This window comes from Geotrypetes seraphini, chromosome 5 (assembly GCF_902459505.1).
Source record: "Geotrypetes seraphini chromosome 5, aGeoSer1.1, whole genome shotgun sequence".
Classification (NCBI taxonomy): Eukaryota; Metazoa; Chordata; class Amphibia; order Gymnophiona; family Dermophiidae; genus Geotrypetes; species Geotrypetes seraphini.
In genome coordinates, this window is record NC_047088.1 from 263,653,552 (window position 1) to 263,672,682 (window position 19,131).

The 19,131-nt window shown below is 44.9% G+C and overlaps 1 protein-coding gene across 2 annotated transcripts in view; it reads right to left on the bottom strand.

Annotated features, from left to right (window-relative positions):
* ZNF142 (zinc finger protein 142) overlaps positions 1 to 19,131 on the bottom strand; it is a 29,388-nt gene that overhangs the window by 9,730 nt on the left and 527 nt on the right. The window contains exons 2-6 of one of the 2 annotated variants that reach the window (XM_033945827.1): positions 15,311 to 15,628; positions 13,070 to 13,291; positions 11,667 to 12,482; positions 10,684 to 10,861; positions 421 to 3,691 (exon numbers count right to left, since the gene is read on the bottom strand). In XM_033945827.1, the coding sequence (XP_033801718.1) occupies positions 421 to 3,691; positions 10,684 to 10,861; positions 11,667 to 12,482; positions 13,070 to 13,291; positions 15,311 to 15,581 (4,758 nt within the window). In that variant the 5' untranslated portion in view covers positions 15,582 to 15,628. Of the gene's footprint in view, positions 1 to 420; positions 3,692 to 10,683; positions 10,862 to 11,666; positions 12,483 to 13,046; positions 13,292 to 15,310; positions 15,629 to 19,131 lie in introns of those variants that run through there. The other variant, XM_033945828.1, reaches the window with a different exon arrangement.

Here is a 19,131-nt window from a genome sequence, read left to right on the forward strand (position 1 = left end):
TATTTATTGTACATTTGATGTAAGTTATAAAATGAATAAAAAATTTTAAAAAAATAAATCTTTTTGTCATAAATTATAATTGTATTTAAAGAATTAGATGATTGTATTATATTTGGCTTTAAAATGAATACAGAAATTTTTAAAAAAAAGAAGAGCCTTACTGGGTCAGACCGATGGTCCATTGTCTGCACACTTCTCCCATCTTATCAGATTTTAATACCTTTCCTATTGGGTTTCCCTCTTAATGTTTCTCTTTCCTTTCGATTATTGTATTTCTCCTCCCATTTCCTTTCTTTTTTTTCTTACTAGGTCTTGTTTTTTGTGAACCCCTTATTTTTAACTTTGTAATTATGTACACCGCTTAGACATTTGATAAGCGGCATATCAAATTTGAAATCAACTTGAACCTCTAGCTCTTACCTTCAGGCGAGATGGATCTACACAGGCGTACTTGCAGAGGTGACACTTGTAAGGCTTCTCCCCAGTGTGGATTCGGATGTGCCACGTGATCTTCTGCTTGTTTTTGGTGGCATATTCGCAATCCGAGCACTTGTAGATGCGTGTCCCCCCATGGCCCTTCATGTGATAGTCTAGTACCACCTGGTGGCAGCAGGTGAAGCTGCAGAAGGAGCACTTGAAGGGCCTCTCCTGCCCTGCTTCGTGCTCCTCTATGTAGTGCTGTATGAGCTGCTGACGCTCCTTAGAGGCAAAGGTGCAGCACTGGCAGTGGTAATTCAAGTGACCCTTCTTGTGCTTTTCCAGGTCCTCCCGGCTGCTGAAGGTCTCTCTGCAGGCACTGCATTCCAGATGCGGGTGCTGTTTCTGCACATGGCACTTCAAGGTGGCCTCGCTGTGGCAGACGAACACGCAGCGAGGGCAGCTAAAACGGACCTTCTCCTCGTGCTTCCTCAGGGTGTGCTGCTTCAGAGCAGTCTCCGAGCTGAATCTAGCCTGGCACTGGGAGCAGCTAAAGTTGAGCTCCCCGTTGTGGCAGCTGTTTGTGTGTCTGGTGATGTCATTTTGGTTGTAGCCGCTATAGTCGCAGAGCGAGCAGAAATGGGTGGGCTTCTTCTCGTGGACCCGGAGCTTGTGGATACGTAATTTGGAGTTGGTGCCAAACGTCTGGCTGCAAACGTTGCAGGCAATCCTCCCCACCCCGGTGTGCAGAGACTCATGGGCTTCTACCCGGTAGCGTCTCGTAGTGCTGAAGTCACAGAAATGACACTTATGGGGTTTCATGCCCTCGTGTCGTATGCGGATGTGTTGTTTCAGACAGCGGGACTGCTTGCAGGTGAAATCGCACTGCCGGCACTGCAGCTGGGGCCTCTTGCTGGTATACTTCTTATGCAGCTTCTGGTGGTGTTTCAGAGCCTTGGCAGACTGGCACACAAAGGAGCAGAGCAAGCACTGGAACTCCGTAGCCTTTACACAGCCCTCCTTGCAGTGTGCTTGCATCGACTGTGGCTGTCGGCAGGTGAAAGGGCAGAAGGAACAGGAGAGTCGAGCCTTTGGACTGTCAGGTTTGTTGGAAATGCTCATTTGATTCCCCTGATCAAGAGTGGACTCACTTTCCTCTTTGCTGATGCCAACTGGATCTTTGTCTGGGCCTTCTTTGCTTCTCTCTTCTGCAGTGGAGTCCGTGGACTCAAGACTTGTGTGCTTCTCGCCCTGGTGTTTCTTCAACATCCTACTCGAGCGGAATGTCACCGAGCAGAGGGAGCACGAGAATTGACCCAGCTTCCTACACCCCTCCCCAACGTGCGAGCGAATGCTCGTGGCCCTAGAGCAGACAAAGGAGCAAGAACTACAATAAAATTTCCCCTGCTCAAACCTGTATTGTTTGGATTTTTGAGAATTGCCATTTTCTAGCCGACACTGCACTCCAGCAACTCCCTCTGCAACCAAGTGCTCCACAAGAGTTTCACTGGAGCACTGCCGTTCACAGGGCTTGGCAATTGCTCTCTGTGGGATAGAAGGGACCACCTTAGCAGCGACTGCTAATCTCTCTCTGTCTTTCCCTCCAGTTTTCAGTTCCCAGGAGCTCTGAACATTCAGCACAGGGTCTTTAGTGCAGGAATATCCATCTACGGCAACATTGGCATTAGAAAGCATTTTCCTTGCTTGTCGACAAGTGCCCGACTCAACAGAAGAAGGTGGCTTCAGTGACATTCTGTTCCTCTTGAGAACCACAGGGCATTTCTTGGCAAGGTGGGTGTTCAGGCCCCTCTGCTGCTTGAAACTAGCTCCACATTCCTTGCACATCAGAGGAGACTTTCGGCTTGGACAGCCAGCTTTGCTGTGCAAACACATTGACTTTTTCTTCCAGGTGATATAAGAACACTTTTCACATTTGAAGATTTGGGTCTCAGATTTGACAACCAGCATTTGTACTCTTCCTTCCAGGACCAGCGTTTCTGCCTGCTCTCTGTCCTGCTTTCTCAATGCTCTTAGCATGGATTCAGACTGAGTGCTTTGTTCAACCATCTCTGAGGAGACATCTCCTGCTGATATTTCAGGGAAAGAGGTCCGCTCAAGTGCATTTAATTCACATTCACTTGAATCAATGATCAACAAGCTGGAGCAGGTCTCCTGACTCTGAATGTGCCCATCTTCTATTAGAGGCTTTGAGTTAGAAAAGGTTGTTCCTTGAGGAGACTGCTCTTCACAAATGCTCCGACTGTCGCACTGTATGCTCTCTTTACTGGGGCCACTATTAGTCTCTTCAGAGCAGACGATGCTATTTTCTGGTCTGCTCAGCTCCACCTCCTGGAGGTCATTCTCATCCTCAAAATCAAGGTGGTCATCTTCAGGGTTTCCATTGCCCTCTAAAGCTAGGCCTTCCCTGGAGGCCAACTTCTTAAATGATGTGCCACCTTCTCCACACATCAACCTACCCACATTCTCCAGCCGAACAGGAAGAAAGTCTTTGGATAACTGCTCAAAAGATAATGGAGAATTAACTGGCATATGGCACGTGTCCACACTGTTCAAGGTGCTCTTAGGAATGTCAGTGCTACCTGCTGAAGGTGTTTCCACACAAGCATCTACAGGAGATGTACTGTTCGAGAGTCTACCCGGCTTTCCTGTTTCTTCAGTTCCTGCTATTTCTTTATCTTGCTCTGGCTGGGGGTCAGCCACTACAAACACAGGGACCTCAGTGACTTCTTGACAAGTTTCTTGAGTGTCTACAGCAGACGGATCATCTTTCTGCCACAACCCTCTTTTAGTGAGTGGGTTGGAATTTGACCTCCGAGCAGCCTTTAAATCGTAGCACAGTAACAAGTTTGCCGAGCTAACCTCCATCTGCTTGCTGGCATAGTTCTCCAGCCAGTCTTTATCCCCCGGGACGTAGCCGTGAGCCTTGCGCTTGTGAAAGAACAGGCTGGTGTTGCTGAAGGTGTGGTAGACGCAGAGGGCACAGCGGAACAGTTTCTGTTTCGTGTGCTTGCAGTTCTCGTGGTTGAAGAGGGCCTGCTTGTACTTGGTCTGGTAGCTGCAGTACTGGCACTGGAAGATGGGCACCTGATAATTCTGCGAGTGCTTCACTTGCGTGTGCTTCTGCAGTTCATACTTGCGCTTGCAAGCGAAGCCACACACTTCACAGATAAGGGACTTGCCTTGATGGCGCAGTTTGTGGCTACTGAGCTGGTCTGCCCGGTGGCAGCGGTAGGAACACTGATTGCACTGATACCTGAAAGTGGGGTAGGGGGTGGGGAAACAGAATTAAGGTACATGTAAGCTCAGGTTTTCAAAGTGTACCTCAGATCTAGAGTATCGACATCAAAGTTTCCCACACCCTAGGGTAGGGTTAGGCAATTCCAGTCCTTGATAGTCACAGGCAGGTCAGGTTTTCAGGATATTCACAACGAATATGTACGAGATGGACCTGCATGCACAGCCTCCTTGAGATGCAAATCTGTCTCATGCATATTCATTGTGGATAACCAGAGCTGGTATTGTGACATCATAATGCCTCATTCCACCAATAAGAGTCAACCTCATCAGTGATGTCACAATGACTAGAGTGTCCTATACTCAGCTCACTTTTACTACATTTTGATTTCTAGAGTGGTGCAATGGTTAAAGCTCCAGCCTCAGCACCTTGAGGTTGTGGGTTCAAAACCATGCTGTTCCTTGTGACCCTGGACAAGTCACGTAATCCCCCCATTGCCCCAGGTACATTCGGTAGATTGTGAGCCTACAGGGACAGACAGACAAAAATGCTTGCATAGCTGAATAAATTAATGTCAACTGTTCTGAGTTCTCCAGGGAGAATGGTATAGAAAATGTAATAAAATTAATTAATAAATAGCCTTTTACAGAGTGAGAAGGCCAAGACACAGTGGTGCCTCTTCTACCGGAGAGTTCTAACTCTCCCACCAGCAAGAACAAAGAGACCCAGGAAACTGATGAGAAACAATCGCACTAGTTTTGGCAGCTGGGTGGTAGCTTATGGGGAGAGGGGGCTACTTTGCATTTGTTCAGTGGATGCAATGATAGCTCCCTCTTGTAGGGACGGCCTAGTTAGCTTTAAATGTTAATGGGACTCAAGAGTTCTCTTTTTCATGCCCCTCAATATAAAATCGAGGGGCTCCTTAAGCCCTCCCAAGCAGGATCTCCTTAGATTACCAATTGGAGTGGATGGAGCTGATTTTTTTTATTTTATTAGATTTAACTACAGTCGCATCACTCTCAACCAGCCACAGCCATTGGCTTTGTGAGGGGGTGTTGACGAGCACAGTGCAGGCCTTGCCTACACCTGCTCCACCACTCTCCCACCCACCAATGGGGGGTCCTGCTGGCCCAGGGCGCGTTCCCAGCCCACACTGGATACTGGCAACTCACCACATCCTGAGGTGACCAAGCTTCCAAAAAGAAATATAGAAACATGACGACGGATAAAAGTCAAATGGCCCAGCCAGTCAACCCATCCGCAGTATCCACCATCTCCTCCTCTCTAACATAGTAACATACATAGTAACATAGTAGATGACGGCAGATAAAGACCCGAATGGTCCATCCAGTCTGCCCAACCTGATTCAATTTAAATTATTATTATTATTTTTTTTTCTTCTTAGCTATTTCTGGGCGAGAATCCAAAGCTTTACCCGGTACTCTCTAAGAGATCCTATGCGTTCTTGAATTCAGACAGTCTTTGTCTTCAACACTTCTAATGGGAGATCAAGAGGGGAAATTATCATGCATGGAGGTAAGCCTCGAAGACGTTCTCAGGCAGATAGATAGATTAAAAACTGACAAAGCTCCGGGCCCAGACGGGATCCACCCGAGAATACTGAAAGAGCTCAGAGATGAAACAGCAGAGTTACTGCGGCATATTTGCAACCTGTCCTTGAGAACAGGGGTAATCCCGGAGGACTGGAAGATAGCAAATGTTACACCGATCTTCAAGAAAGGATCGAGAGGTGACCCGGGGAACTACAGACCGGTGAGCTTAACCTCTGTTCCGGGGAAGATGGCCGAATCACTGATCAGGGAAGGTATCAATGAGCATATAGAAAAAAATAATCTGATGAGATCAAGCCAGCATGGTTTCTGTAAAGGCCGATCATGCCAGACGAATCTACTGCATTTCTTTGAGGGGATAAGTAAACAATTGGACCAAGGTGACCCCGTAGACATCGTATATCTAGATTTCCAAAAAGCCTTCGACAAGGTGCCCCACGAACGCCTACTGAAGAAACTGTGGAGTCACGGGGTGGAAGGGGACGTGCACAGATGGATCAAAAATTGGCTGGCGGACAGGAAGCAGAGGGTAGGAGTAAAGGGGCACTACTCTGACTGGATAGAGGTCACAAGTGGTGTTCCGCAGGGGTCAGTGCTGGGACCACTGTTGTTCAATATATTTATTAATGATCTAGAAACGGGGACAAAGTGCGAAGTTATCAAGTTCGCGGATGACACAAAACTCTCCAGAACGGTCAAAACTGTTGAGGAATGCAAAGACCTGCAGAGCGACCTGAATAAACTGAGTGAGTGGGCAAAAAAATGGCAGATGAGCTTCAATGTGGAGAAATGTAAGGTCTTGCACATAGGGAAGGGGAACTCCAGGTACAGCTATACGATGGGAGGGAGGGTACTCGGGGAAGGCAGCCAAGAAAAAGATCTGGGGGTATTGGTGGATAACACAATGAAGCCGGAGGCGCAATGTGCAGCGGCCTCAAAAAAAGCGAGCAGAATGCTGGGCATTATCAAAAAGGGTATCACTACCAGAACGAAGGAAGTTATCCTGCCACTGTATCGAGCAATGGTGCGCCCACATCTGGAATACTGCGTCCAATACTGGTCGCCATACCTCAAGAAGGACATGGCAATACTCGAGAGGGTCCAGAGGAGAGCAACGAGGATGATAAAGGGTATGGAGAACCTCTCATATGCCGAACGGTTAGACAGGCTGGGGCTCTTTACCCTGGAAAAGCGGAGACTGAGAGGGGACATGATACAGACTTATAAAATCATGAAAGGCATAGAGAAGGTGGAGAGGGACAGATTCTTTAAACTAGCAGGGGCAACTAAAACAAGAGGTCACTCAGAGAAACTGAGAGGAGACAGATTCAAAACAAATGCAAGAAAGTTCTTCTTCACTCAACGGGTGGTAGACACCTGGAACGCGCTTCCCGGAGAGGTGATAAGCCAGAGTACAATTCTGAGGTTCAAAAAGGGACTGGATGACTTCCTGGAAGCGAAGGGAATAACGGGGTACAGATAGAGGTTTACCTCACAGGACACTGAGCAAATAGGATATGGACTTTTTAGGTTAGGTAGGGAACATTTTCAGGTCATGGACCTGGAGGGCCGCCGCGGGAGCGGACTGCCGGGCGCGATGGACCCCTGGTCTGACCCGGCGGAGGCAATGCTTATGTTCTTATGTTCTTATGAGACTATTCCACGCATCTACCACCCTTTCTGTAAAAAAAATATTTCCTTAAATTACTCCGGAGCCTATCACCTCTTAACTTCATCCTATGCCTTCTCATTCCACAGCTTCCTTTCAAATGAAAGAGACTCAGCTCATGCGCATTTACACCCTGTAGGTATTTAAATGTCTCTATCATATCTCTCCTCTCCTGCATTTCCTCCAAAGTCTACAGATTGAGATCTTTAAGTCTGTCCCTGTATGCCTTATGACGTAGACCCTCAACTAACTGGAGACTGATGAGAATAGAGAAGGGGATATCTTGTTTTCAGTCTCCACCTGCTGGTCATGATTGAATATATACCCATTTGTAAAGATTAACCTCTACTGGTCTGGAGAGTGCTAAAGAAAAGGACCTTAAATATTATAACCTCCAATCCTCCCACCTCATCATGGATACAGAATGGACTGCAGTTCCCTGATCAGATCACCACATACTGTCCTTTGATTTTACCCTGTACATGGGAAGTACCAATCTACTTGTATCTAACTCAACTGTACTTAAAACTGCTGTATTGTAAAATTCTAATGATTACTACATCCATCTCTGGTAAGTACCTCATAGTATACTTCTTACTTTGTATTTCATTGTTGAAACTCCTAAATGTAATGTAAACTTCTTGATTCGTAAGTCATCTTGAACCTACATAGGCTTAGAGCGACCCAGAAATTGAAGATTAGATTAACATTTCTAAAGGGGAGTTTACAGGAAGAAAATTGCTGGGCCTTGTTTGCGTGGAGTTATCAGTTAAGAATTCTGTTTTGCCACACTACTCTTTCTTTTTGGGGGGGACCCAGACTACTTGGGAGTCTGATGAGACAGGACTTTTTTTTTAAAAAGAATTTTGATAAAATCTAAGTTTGAATCTTAATCAGAACACACAAGATGTCTGAAGAAAGACAAGGAGGGGTTGCTCCTGTGTGCTAAGGCCATTTTTTGCTGTGGCCGTAAAATGTCCAGTTTTCCATTTTTGTATTAATAATAATAATAACTTCTTTATTCTTTTATAACGCCATACCCAAAGGTTCTAGGCGGTTTACACTAAAAAGAGCTGGACAATCAGCGAAATACAATAATACATTTGTCAAATAGAATTTCAATAATAAAACTCACCAAGTAATAAACTTATCGAACAAAGTGGTCTTAATTAATTTCCGAAAACTGCAATAGGATAACATAGCTTGCTGAATACATTTCCCTAACCAAGATTGTTGCTTGAAATGCCAGGGTCCTATCTAAGAAGGTCTTATATCGACACCCATTAATTTTGGGATAAGCAAATAAGTAGAAGTTTCTAGTTTCTCTTGATGGTCTATGCAACACAAAATGAGGGAAAAGGTAAGCTGGAGACAATCCCGATAAAAAAGCAGATACAGGAAAATTTGAATAATACCCTTGCCTCCAAAGGCAGCCAAGGAAGTAAACGATAATATGGTTGAACAGCCATATTCTGAATTATCCTTAATTTCCTTGTACTAAATGTTAAAAGGCAAATCGATGCGGATTTGACAATGGTGTATTGATAATGCTTACAGAATGAAGACAGACCTCAAACGCCCAGAAACACTTAAATGGGGCTTTGAACATCATCATTGGTCTTGTGTCTTCTTTTTTGATTTTATATGTGATTTATACCCACAATCTTGTGCTTTTAATAACTATATTGTATGATCAATAATTGGCAGTACTGTAAATATTCTTTTCTTATTTGTTTCTTCTTTTTTTTCATATGTTGCAGCCTATTGCATTCAAAATTCTACCGAATAGCGTAAGTAGCACTTAACTTTGAACGGAACCTTGGCTTGTCCGTTTCACTGTTGAAAACAGCTTCCGCAGGGGTAATGCTATATGTCAATGCTGGGTCCATCAATTCACTTTTGCATTCTCGAGGCAACTGCTTACTGCCTCGTTCCTTTCTCCATGGACTAAATGTTGCCATTAGTACATTTTTTTTTACAATGCTCGTGTGCTACGTGGCCATTTACCGTCACCCATTTTGTAAGCAGGAAGGGCTCAAATATCCTCCAAAAAGTAAAAAATTTTTAGCCCTTGGATTAGTTTGCTAACATGGCACTTCCCACAGGATCCACCAAGTGCCCTTTTATGCTGAGCCAACACAAGTTTGCAGAAGGGCCCAAGAGACAGAAAACTTGCCCCAGGTTCCTCACCTTCTGCCTCGTTTCAGAGCTTCTCTATTCTAACATTCCCTTGGAAACAGACTGGAGTGGACTATACTTCCAAAAATAAAAGGAGTCACCAACTTCCAAGCGATTTTTCTTTTTAAACGCAGATGCTAAGGATGCGCAGTCAATTTATTAACGACGAGAAAAGGAAACCCACCCCCTCTACAGAAAATAGGACACTGTGGAGATGTTCTTGATGCAGGTGTTTATTTGTTCAATTCAAAATTAATAACAATAATCCACATGCACATAGGTTGGACCCAACACGGTCCATGTTTCGACAAATACGTCTTCCTCAGGGGTCCTATACGTACAAATGTTGGTGTAATAGATACAGTGTGAATGTGCACTGAGCATGCTCATCATAAAGGAGACAAAAGAAGTTACAAGAATCTGAAAGTTACAGGTGACCCAAGATGGAGCATATCTGTGCTGTGTAAGTAATTAAAGGATGATGAGTGAAGCATTTGTGAATTCATGATGTGAAACACACCTAGATTATGCTGAGAAATCAAGTAAAAATGTGAATGCCGTGTTGGGTCCAACCTATGCGCATGTCGATTGTTATTGTTAATTTTGAATTGAACAAATAAATGCCTGTATCGAGAACATTTTCGCCACAGTTCCTTGATTTTGCATGCACTAACACACGCCCAATTGATTTCTGTGCATTACAAATGTCTAATGAGTGTTAAAAAAAAGTAAATAAATGCATGAAATGATCTTGGTGATAACTTTTGGCTCCGCCCCCATCACTATAGCTCTTCCCATTTCAGATTCCTAATTAAAACTGGGCTTAAGATCTAGTTTGGTTGCACTGGTTTCTCCACAAGCGTGCTGTGAATTGAGTAATCTAAACTAAACTAAACTAAACCTTAAGTTTATATACCGCGTCATCTCCACGGAAGTGGAGCTCGACACGGTTTACAGGAATTAAAACAGAGAAAGGAACTCCAATGGAAAGGAAGAAGGGCTGCTAAACAGGAAGGAAAGAGGGGGTTTTGAATAATGGAGGTGGGGGGGGTGGTTACATTTTGGAGAAAAGCCAGGTTTTCAGATGTTTTCTGAAGTGTTGGAGGGAGGTCGAACTCCGAAGGTGGGCAGAGAAGCTGTTCCACAGCTCGGTGATCCTGAAGAGGAGGGATGTTCCAAGTTTTCCTGTGTGGGAAATGCCATTTAGAGATGGGAAGGATAGTTTAAATTTCTGCGTGGATCTGGTGGGGTGGGTACTCGAGAGCCAGGATAGTGGAAAGAGGGGAGGAAGGATGCCGTGAAGAGATTTGAAGGTGAGACAGGCGCATTTGTAGCGAACCCTGAGGGTGACTGGGAGCCAGTGAAGCTTAGACAGAAGCGGGGAGACATGGTCGAATTTGCCTTTTGTGAAGATTAGTTTAGCCGCGGTATTTTGAATCCGTTGGATTCTGAGGAGATTTTTCTTTGTTAGGCTTAGGTAGATGGAGTTGCAGTAATCAAGTCTGGATAGGATGATGGATTGGACAAGGACTGCAAAATGTTGTTGGTGGAAGCAGGATCTGACTTTTCTTAGCATATGGTGCTGAGGTTACCTGAGGTCGCCAGCATGCTTGCGCATGTGCACGCTTAGGTAGTGTTTCCACTTGGTGATGTAGCCACACTCTGTGCACATGTAGTCCTTGGTGCTGGAGTGCGTCAGCATGTGCTTTGACAGGTAGCTCATATCCCGGCAGGTGAAATCACACACATTACACTTGTGAGGCTTTTCACCTGGTTAAAGAAGTGAAAATAAAATAAAAATTAAATACACAGAAAATTCAAAAGGAAAACGCTACTTCCCACAAGAATCACTTCCCCCTCCGGATTCGCGAATTCCATATCTACAGATTCGCTTATTCGCAGTTTTAAACCACAAAATTCATTTTCAGGCTATTTTAAGCCCTGTAAGCTCCCCCTTAAGCCTTACTTGGTGGTCTAGCGGGTTTTTGTGGCAGAAGCGATCTTCCCATACTCCTGCCCCGTACAGATCGCTCACAGGAAATGGCTCGAGAGACTACAGGAGCTCAAGGCAGCCATTTCCTGTGAGCGATCTGCATGGGGCAGGAGTGTGGGAAGATAGCTCCTGCCTGAAAACCCGCTAGATCACCAGGTAAGGCTTAAGGGGAGGTTTTCAGGGCTTAAAATAGCCAGGAGAAGTGGGGGTTAGGGGCAGAACCGGCCCGAATATTAGTTGCAGTTTTTTAATATTTGCGGGCCAGCTCTGCCCCTAGCCCCCACGAATATGGAGGGAGAAGTGTAAATAGCAACTAATTGAAAGCCAGTCGTGTAAAGGTCCCAGGAAGTTGCTTCACATCTGTGGCTGTAACTATGAACCCCAATCTTTGTGGCCTCTAAGAACTACATGGTGAGCAAAAAAAAAGCAACTAATTAACTTGGCTCTTAGATAAGACATATGGAAACATACTTCATGTGTGGTTATCCTTGCAACTCTAACACCAAGTACCTTTTTACTTTCTTGGATTGCAGTACACTAAGCTCTTCTGGACCGACACTAACTCTATTAATGCAACCTCACCTGTGTGCAAGAGCATATGGCGGAGGATGACCCGCTTGTGGGCTGTGGCAAAGTCACACTCGGTACACTTGTGGATCTTTTCATTGGCATGCATCTTCCCCACATGATCACTAAATTCCACGGGGTTGTAGGTGGTGTAGGGGCAGAAGTTACACTGCAGCTTCTCACTGCCAGCGTGGCCACGTCGCTTGTGCTGGTGGTAAGCGTGTTTGTTGGAGCAGACAAAGTCACATTGCTCACAGTGGAAAGCATAGTGGCTCTTGCGATGGGCCTCCATTTCGTCCCGTGTGGGAAAAAGCAGGGAGCAGGCATGGTACCTGCACTCCACTGCCTTGGTACCATGTGCCTCCTTCAGGTGACAGATAAACTCCTTGCGGTCCTCCGTAGAGCAGCTGCAGCCATCTTGGAAACATCTCAAGATCTTCTGCTGGATCTTATGGGTCTTGAGGTGATCCTTCAGGGCCTGGCTGAGTTGGAACTTCTGCTCGCATACCGGGCAGGAATACACGTCAGAGTAGAAGTTTGAAATGTTATCGTGCATGGATGCCATGTGGCGGTTTAGGGCATTCTTCTCCACTGAACTGTAGTCACACAGGGGGCAGCGGTGGCTCTTCTCGCCAACCTCCCGCATCATGTGGATCTTCAGCTTGCTCCTGCTAGTGAAGAACTTGTCACAGTTTGGACACTGCAAGTTGGGGTCTGGGAAATGCAGATGAAGGTGTTCCACCAAGTGAGTCCTCTTTTTAAAGCAGCGCTTGCACTCGGGACACATATGGGTTCTGAACAGATACTCTGTGCCTTCCTCAACAACATCACCTACAAAAAAACCAAAATACCACATAGAAATGAACTGAAGGGCACAAGACGGTCTCTTTCCCCGAATATGGAACTCTCTTCAGACAGAGCTTTTCCAGGAGCATCTGCTAAAGTGAAGTCAATGTTATTTTTCAAGTGAAATATTAACACCTGCAGCTCTAGACTTACTGCTGTGAACATAAAAAGTGTGGAACCTCTTTTAAAATAAAGGATTCTTGTGCTCACAGTCCCAAAGCACCGCTTCCTCACATGAGCCATGGGTTGCCATTTTCACACAGCAATGCTACAGGTGGAATTGGCATCTCACAATTTAAATGAACAAGTTTGTTCTGAAAGCTGCCTTTTCTTTCCCACATAAAAGTGCAGCAACTCTCCTTTCTAATTCCACTTTTTCCCATGCAATCTGGCCAGTACATAGAAAAAAGAGAGAGAGAGAGAGAGAGAGAGAGAGAGAGAGAGAGAGAGAGAGAGAGGACTCCAGTAAAAACTGTCTATAGGGCTTCACTGTTCTCTAATAAACCCATTATTATAGCCCAAACCCTCCAGTTTCCAGTTAAAACAAACCTTTGGGTATCCGGGGGCTCTACCTTTAAAATGCCTGACTGTCTCGGCTTTTACATGGCTTCTCTTCTTGCCGTTGGCTCCTGCTTCACCCGGCCTCTCTTCCTTTTCATCTTCTTCCATGGAGCTAGGCTCCCTCCTCCCAGTGAGCTCTTTCCTCTGCTGGAGCTGGGATCTCTTCTCCTTGTCTTGCCAGTCCTTCTGCTCTTCCAGGGAAGAAGACTTCAACCTTTGCACAGCTCCTTCCCCTGCAGAAGAAAAAACCCAGATTACTCTTTTCCAGAAACTAAAATTCCTCTACTAGAGGAACCTTATGTCAGAGAAAGGGCGGGACCGCCGGAAGAGGAAGCAGCAGGACGACGGTAGGCATGATGGGGGGAGGCTGTGGGGGTGCGAGCGGTCCTTCGGGGTGGGGGTGCAGGTGCGAGCGGTCCTTCGGGGTGGGGGTGCGAGCGGTCCTGCGAGGGGGGTGAATCGGACATCGGGGGGGGGGGCATCAGGCTTTCAGGGTGGGGACAGGACTTCAAGGGGGAGAGGAGAGTCGGGCGGGCTAAAGGAGAGTCGGGCTGGCCAGAGGAGAGTCGGGGCGGGCTAAAGGAGAGTCGGGCAGCGACGGGAGAGTCGGGGCGGCATGCACGGTATAGGGGGTGTGCGCGGTATATAAAAATTTATTTACATAAATTACAGTTTCCCGCGCGCTATACCCGTGTGCGCATTTTACACGGGTGTGCGGTATATGAGTGAAAATACGGTAAATTGCTTTGGCTCTTTTCTTGGCACAGGCTGAAGAACTATCACCAACCCCTTTTATAGATTCAAACTTATCCCCTCAGTCTTCCTTTCAACAGACTAAATAAAAACAAGGATCCTTCAGCCCATCTTCTTACATGCATTATACTGCTTAGATATTTAACTATTCTTGATCTTTTCCTCTGGCATTCAATTACTTCTACACTAGCTAACTTGCAACATCTTATAAAGAATTCTCCTTGATGATAGAAATATCTTCCATGTGTGGGTGCCAGCAAATTGGACAGACAGTTTCACTCAGAAGATGCTGCCTTTATGGTCAAACACAGCTGAAAAGTGTTTGGGGTAACCATATGAAAATGAGACGATGTTTCCCTAAAGCCCAGTCCAGACAATAGCTTTGGTAATGGACAGATGATAGACGATCAGCTAAAACATATCTGTAAGGGTGAAAACACGGATATAATAATAATAATAATAACAACTTTATTTTTCTATACCGCCATAGTCAGACGACTTCTAGGCGGTTCAACATCGAAAGAAGGCTGGACATGATGCATGAGGGGAAAGTTACAGAAGAAGGGGTGGGGGGGAGGTAGAGGAGGGAAAAGTAAGAGGGGTTAAAAGTGGGAGGGAAAGTGAGAGGGGTAGGAATTGCCTGAAGATTGCTTCGGGTTTGTAGGGGGGAAAAAGCGTAGTGAGCGCGGATTGGTCTGTTTAGGTGATGAATTTGTCAAACAGAGTGGTTTTGATAGCTTTTCGGAATGCGTTGTAGGTCTGTCTGGTTTTATTTATGTAGTTTCCCAGTCAGGATTGTTGTCTGTTTGCTTGGAACATGAAGATTCTGTCAAGGTAGGATTTGTATTTGCAGCCGGTAATTTTAGGATAGGCGAAGATGTTTTTGTTTCTGGTTGTTCGTGTGGGGTTGTGTAGAGTAAAGTGTGTTTGCAGGTAGGAAGGTGCTAGGCCCCAGATTTGTTTGAAGCAGATGTATGCAAATCTGAACTGTATTCGTGCCTCCATTGGCAGCCAGTGCAGCTTTTTGTAGTATGGGCTAATGTGGTCTTGTTTTCTCAGTCCAAAGATTAAGCGAACTGCAGTGTTTTGTACTAATCTCAGCTTCTTTATTGTTTTTTGTGGGATACCCAGGTAGACGATGTTGCAGTAGTCCAGGGTGGATAGGATCAGCGATTGCACCAGTAAACTGAAGGATGTTGTGTCAAAGTATTTTTTAATGGTCCTTAGCTTCCATAGAGCGTAGAAGCACTTCTTCACTGTTAAGTTTGTGTGGTCAGCCATGGTCAAGTGCGTGTCTAGAGTGACTCCCAGGATTTTTATGGTTTTGGAAATCGGATATTCGTGGCTGTTTATTTTTAATGATGTTTTTGTTATTTTGTCGTTGGGGCTTGCCAAGAAGACTTTTGTTTTCTCTGTATTTAGATATGGCATACTCAAAATGTTTGCACAGGTAATGGTTAATGCAGAAAGGAGAAAGGGAAAAGATAGGTATCCTTTACCTGCAGCTTTGCTAGTGTAAACCTCTCCTGAAGCTTCTACTGCAACTGTTTTTGGAAGTGCATCTTCTCTGCCAGTGGATGCTCTCAGTCGCAGACATCGCAGCTGAACAGTCGGTGGGGAGCTCTTGTCTGTCCCCACTCTGCCCTCCTTAGCAGTCCCACCGCTCTCATGGAAGGAGCTTCTAGAGGCTGCTGAAGGCACTAATAACATCCCTACATATAAACCGTTCACCATGCTGGAGACCTGCGCAGCTGCATCCTCAGACTCCATTCGGATGCAGTGTTTTCAGTTTAACAATCACATAAGCAGCAAAGCACCTGAAAAAAAATACAACACAAAAATTATAGCCAACATACAACTATCCTACACTATGCTAGACATGGTGCCCTTGATAATGCTAACCATAACATTTATTTATTTACATGTGCTCTATACACTAGCAATTACAAACTGCCTAGCTGTGCTAGGCACTACCAAAATTAGGTATATAAATGAAGGCAATACAATCTAGACAGAAAAGCGATAAAAGTGGGAGCGAGATAATCAAATACCACACTCACGTAGATAACATGGGAGACCTAGGAAGGGAAAAGAAGAAGGTAGAGAGCAGGATTGTGGCCGTTATCCCGTTGTGAGCCACATCGTGACTATTCTAGGGTTCATTACGGAAGGTATTTGAGCGCGAGTTCCACGTTATATATAAAGCAGGAACTTTTCCAGATTATGAACAAACAAGAAGATGAAGAAGAGAGAGCTACAGAAGACAGTATTTTAAGTTTTTCATGTGTGGACCTGGATGACAGTCAAAGGGGCTCATTTTCAAACCAATTAGACACAAACAAAATACCATAGGTTACCTTAGTACTTGATATGTTTAAGTGCTTTGAAAATGAGCCTCTAAATTTGTTTTAAGCTTATTTTGTTTAACCACATCAGCTAACTTGGATGTTTAAGCAAATGCAAGAATACAAATGCTATAATGTTATTGTTTTGGTTAAATGAGACTATTTAAATTGTTATTAAGGTAATGATTATTTTTTCTCCTTTCAATGAAGTATAGCAGAAAAGTTATCCAAATATGAACGATTAACCTATTAAAATGGAGACCGTTCATCTTGCAATAATTTCATAGTTATCTATGTATTTCTAATTCCAATCAAAATCATTAATGTTTTGATATTCTCATAACTGTAAAACTAATCTGCCAGCATCTGAAAATTACATTTTGATCAGACAATCTGAGGGTGGCAGTGCTGACCTAAGGAAATTTGAACCCAGTCCTTGGGGACCAGCCAGTCAGGTTTTCTCTTGCAAAATGTGTTTTTTTTAACAAAAAGGCTCATTCTTCCTAATATAATCTTAAAATATGTTCCTTTTGGAAACTGACCAAAGAAAATGAACCCATATAGATTTGCACCTATTTTTACCCTCGAAAATTATATAGGACTCCTTTTGCTAAGCTGCGTGAGGGCATTAGTGCGTGCTAAAAACGCTAGCGCACCTTAGTAAAAGGAGCCCAAAGTGTTTCACCCTCCTCCCCTTTGCTCATCTATCCATCTCTCCCTATTTCCCTACTGCTCCTACCCTACATTTTTTCTTTAAGTCTGTCACTGGAATGTTTTTAGTTTCACTTATATTCTCTTATTATCACAAAAGTTAATTGTAAGAGGCCAGATTGTGTACACGGGCAACGGCGCTTAAATCGGCAGCCACCTACTAAAATGATACCAGCCATTCACGCTTAGGCGTCATTTAAAGAATCTCGACCAGTGACGCTCATCACAAAACTTAGGCGTCTGCAATGTAGGCCAGAGTTTTACTGGCTTACGCTGCAAGCACCTAAGTTCTTTTTAGAATCACCCTTAACCTAAGGTCAACTCTGCCGTTAGGCGGCTTGCTGTAGACGCATTTACAATGCCTACCTTGATAAGTGCCTACTTTTTAAGTGGTTTTTAACGGTGTGGCCAATTAAAATAATTAAGTCAGGCAGCTGTAGGGCGACATTTACAGAATCTGGCCCAAAATGTATTAAATTAAGCCCATAAAATGATATCCTTTAATTTTGTTTTTGCTTTGTTTCTATTTCTATTTCTTGACCAGCTAAGAAAGCGAGCAATTTTCAAACTTCTGCCAGGTTGCAACAAGGATGAGGGCAAGCTCTGGTCCAAGGTGAGGGAGTAGAATGCACAGCATTGCCGGGGGGGAAGGAATTCCCCCTAGGTCAATGGGACTCCCACGGGGATGAAACTGGGGTTCCTATCTTCCCGACTTGAGGCCTACCTTATTTGCAGTCTGGAGCAGTGCTGAGCTCCGTCCGAATCCCGACGAATCAGCAGCATGTCACATTGGCATGGAGCTCATCACAGGCACACATTGGTTCAGCTGCAACACAACGGGCCAATCACAAACGAACTCAAGTTCTAAGGTCGTTAGTGATTGGCCCATTGTGCTGCAGCTGATCCAATGTGTGCCTGTGCTGAGCTTACTGCTTATGTGATGAACTCCAGACTGGAACGCGGCTTGCTTCTGTGTCTCGTCGCCAGGTGAGTCCCGTGCAGGAGAAGGGTTGGAATGCTGCTTCCGTTACGGGAGGGCAGCGGTTGTCGCATTGATCTCAGACTGAGTGTCTTCTATCCCCCCTTAGCAGCTCGTAACGGCAGTGATGAAGGTGCTTGGCAGGAGTCAGGCGCTTAAAAAGACCTGGTTTTGTCTCCCTGGTGTGCATGCTAAAAATCAGAGTGGTATAACTGGAGTGAATCAGCTTCTTTGGTTGGCCCAGATTAAGGTAGTAACTGTGAGCTTGCTGAGGGGGAAGGGAAGGAAAATAAAGTTGCAATAGAGATGCCAAGTTATCCAGTTTAAGGTTGGAGGCTTTATAGCCAGGTCTGGTTTAGCACTTTCATCCCCAGGCAGTGTCAGATTTGGAATCTCTGATTGTACCCATTGGAATCGGGGCAGCACAGAAATTATTAGGAAAAATAGTTTGTTATAGAGAGGAGGGAGGTGTTAAAAAAATGAGGGGAGAGAGTGGCGCAGTGGTTAAAGCTCCAGCCTCAGCACCCTGAGGTTGTGGGTTGAATCCCCACACTGCTCCTTGTGACCCTGGGAAAGTCACTTAATCCCCTTTTGCCCCAGGTACATTAGATAGATTGTGAGCCCAACAGGATAGACAAGGAAAAATACTTGAGTACCTGAATAAATTTATATAAACTATTCTGAGCTCCTCTGAGAAAACAGTATAGAAAGCTGAATGAATAAATAGTGTGAAAAGTTTCAGCCTCTGATAACTAGAGCTGGTATTGTGACATCATAATGCCTCATTCCACCAATAAGAGCCAACCTCATCAGTGATGTCACAATGGCTGGATTGTCCTTCACTTGGATCACTTTTACTACATTTTGATTTCTAAAGTGGTGCAGTAGTTGAAGCTCCAGCCTCAGCCCCCTGAGGTTGTGGGTTCAAACCCAAGCTGCTCCTTCTGACCCTGGGCAAGTCACTTAATCCCTCCATTGCCCCAAGTACATTAGATTGTGAGCCCACCGGGACAGACAGGGAAAAATGCTCAAGTACTTGAATAAATTCATGGAAACCATTCTCAGCTCCCCTGGGAGAAAAGTATAGAAAATTGAATGAATAAATAGTGTGAAAAGCTTCAGCCTCTGATAACCAGAGCTGGTATTGTGACATCACAATGCCTCATTCCACCAATAAGAGCCAATCTCATCAGTGATGTCACAATGGCTTCATTGTCCTATTCTTGGATCACTTTTACATTTTGATTTCTAGAGTGGTGCAGTGGTTAAAGCTCCAGCCTCAGCA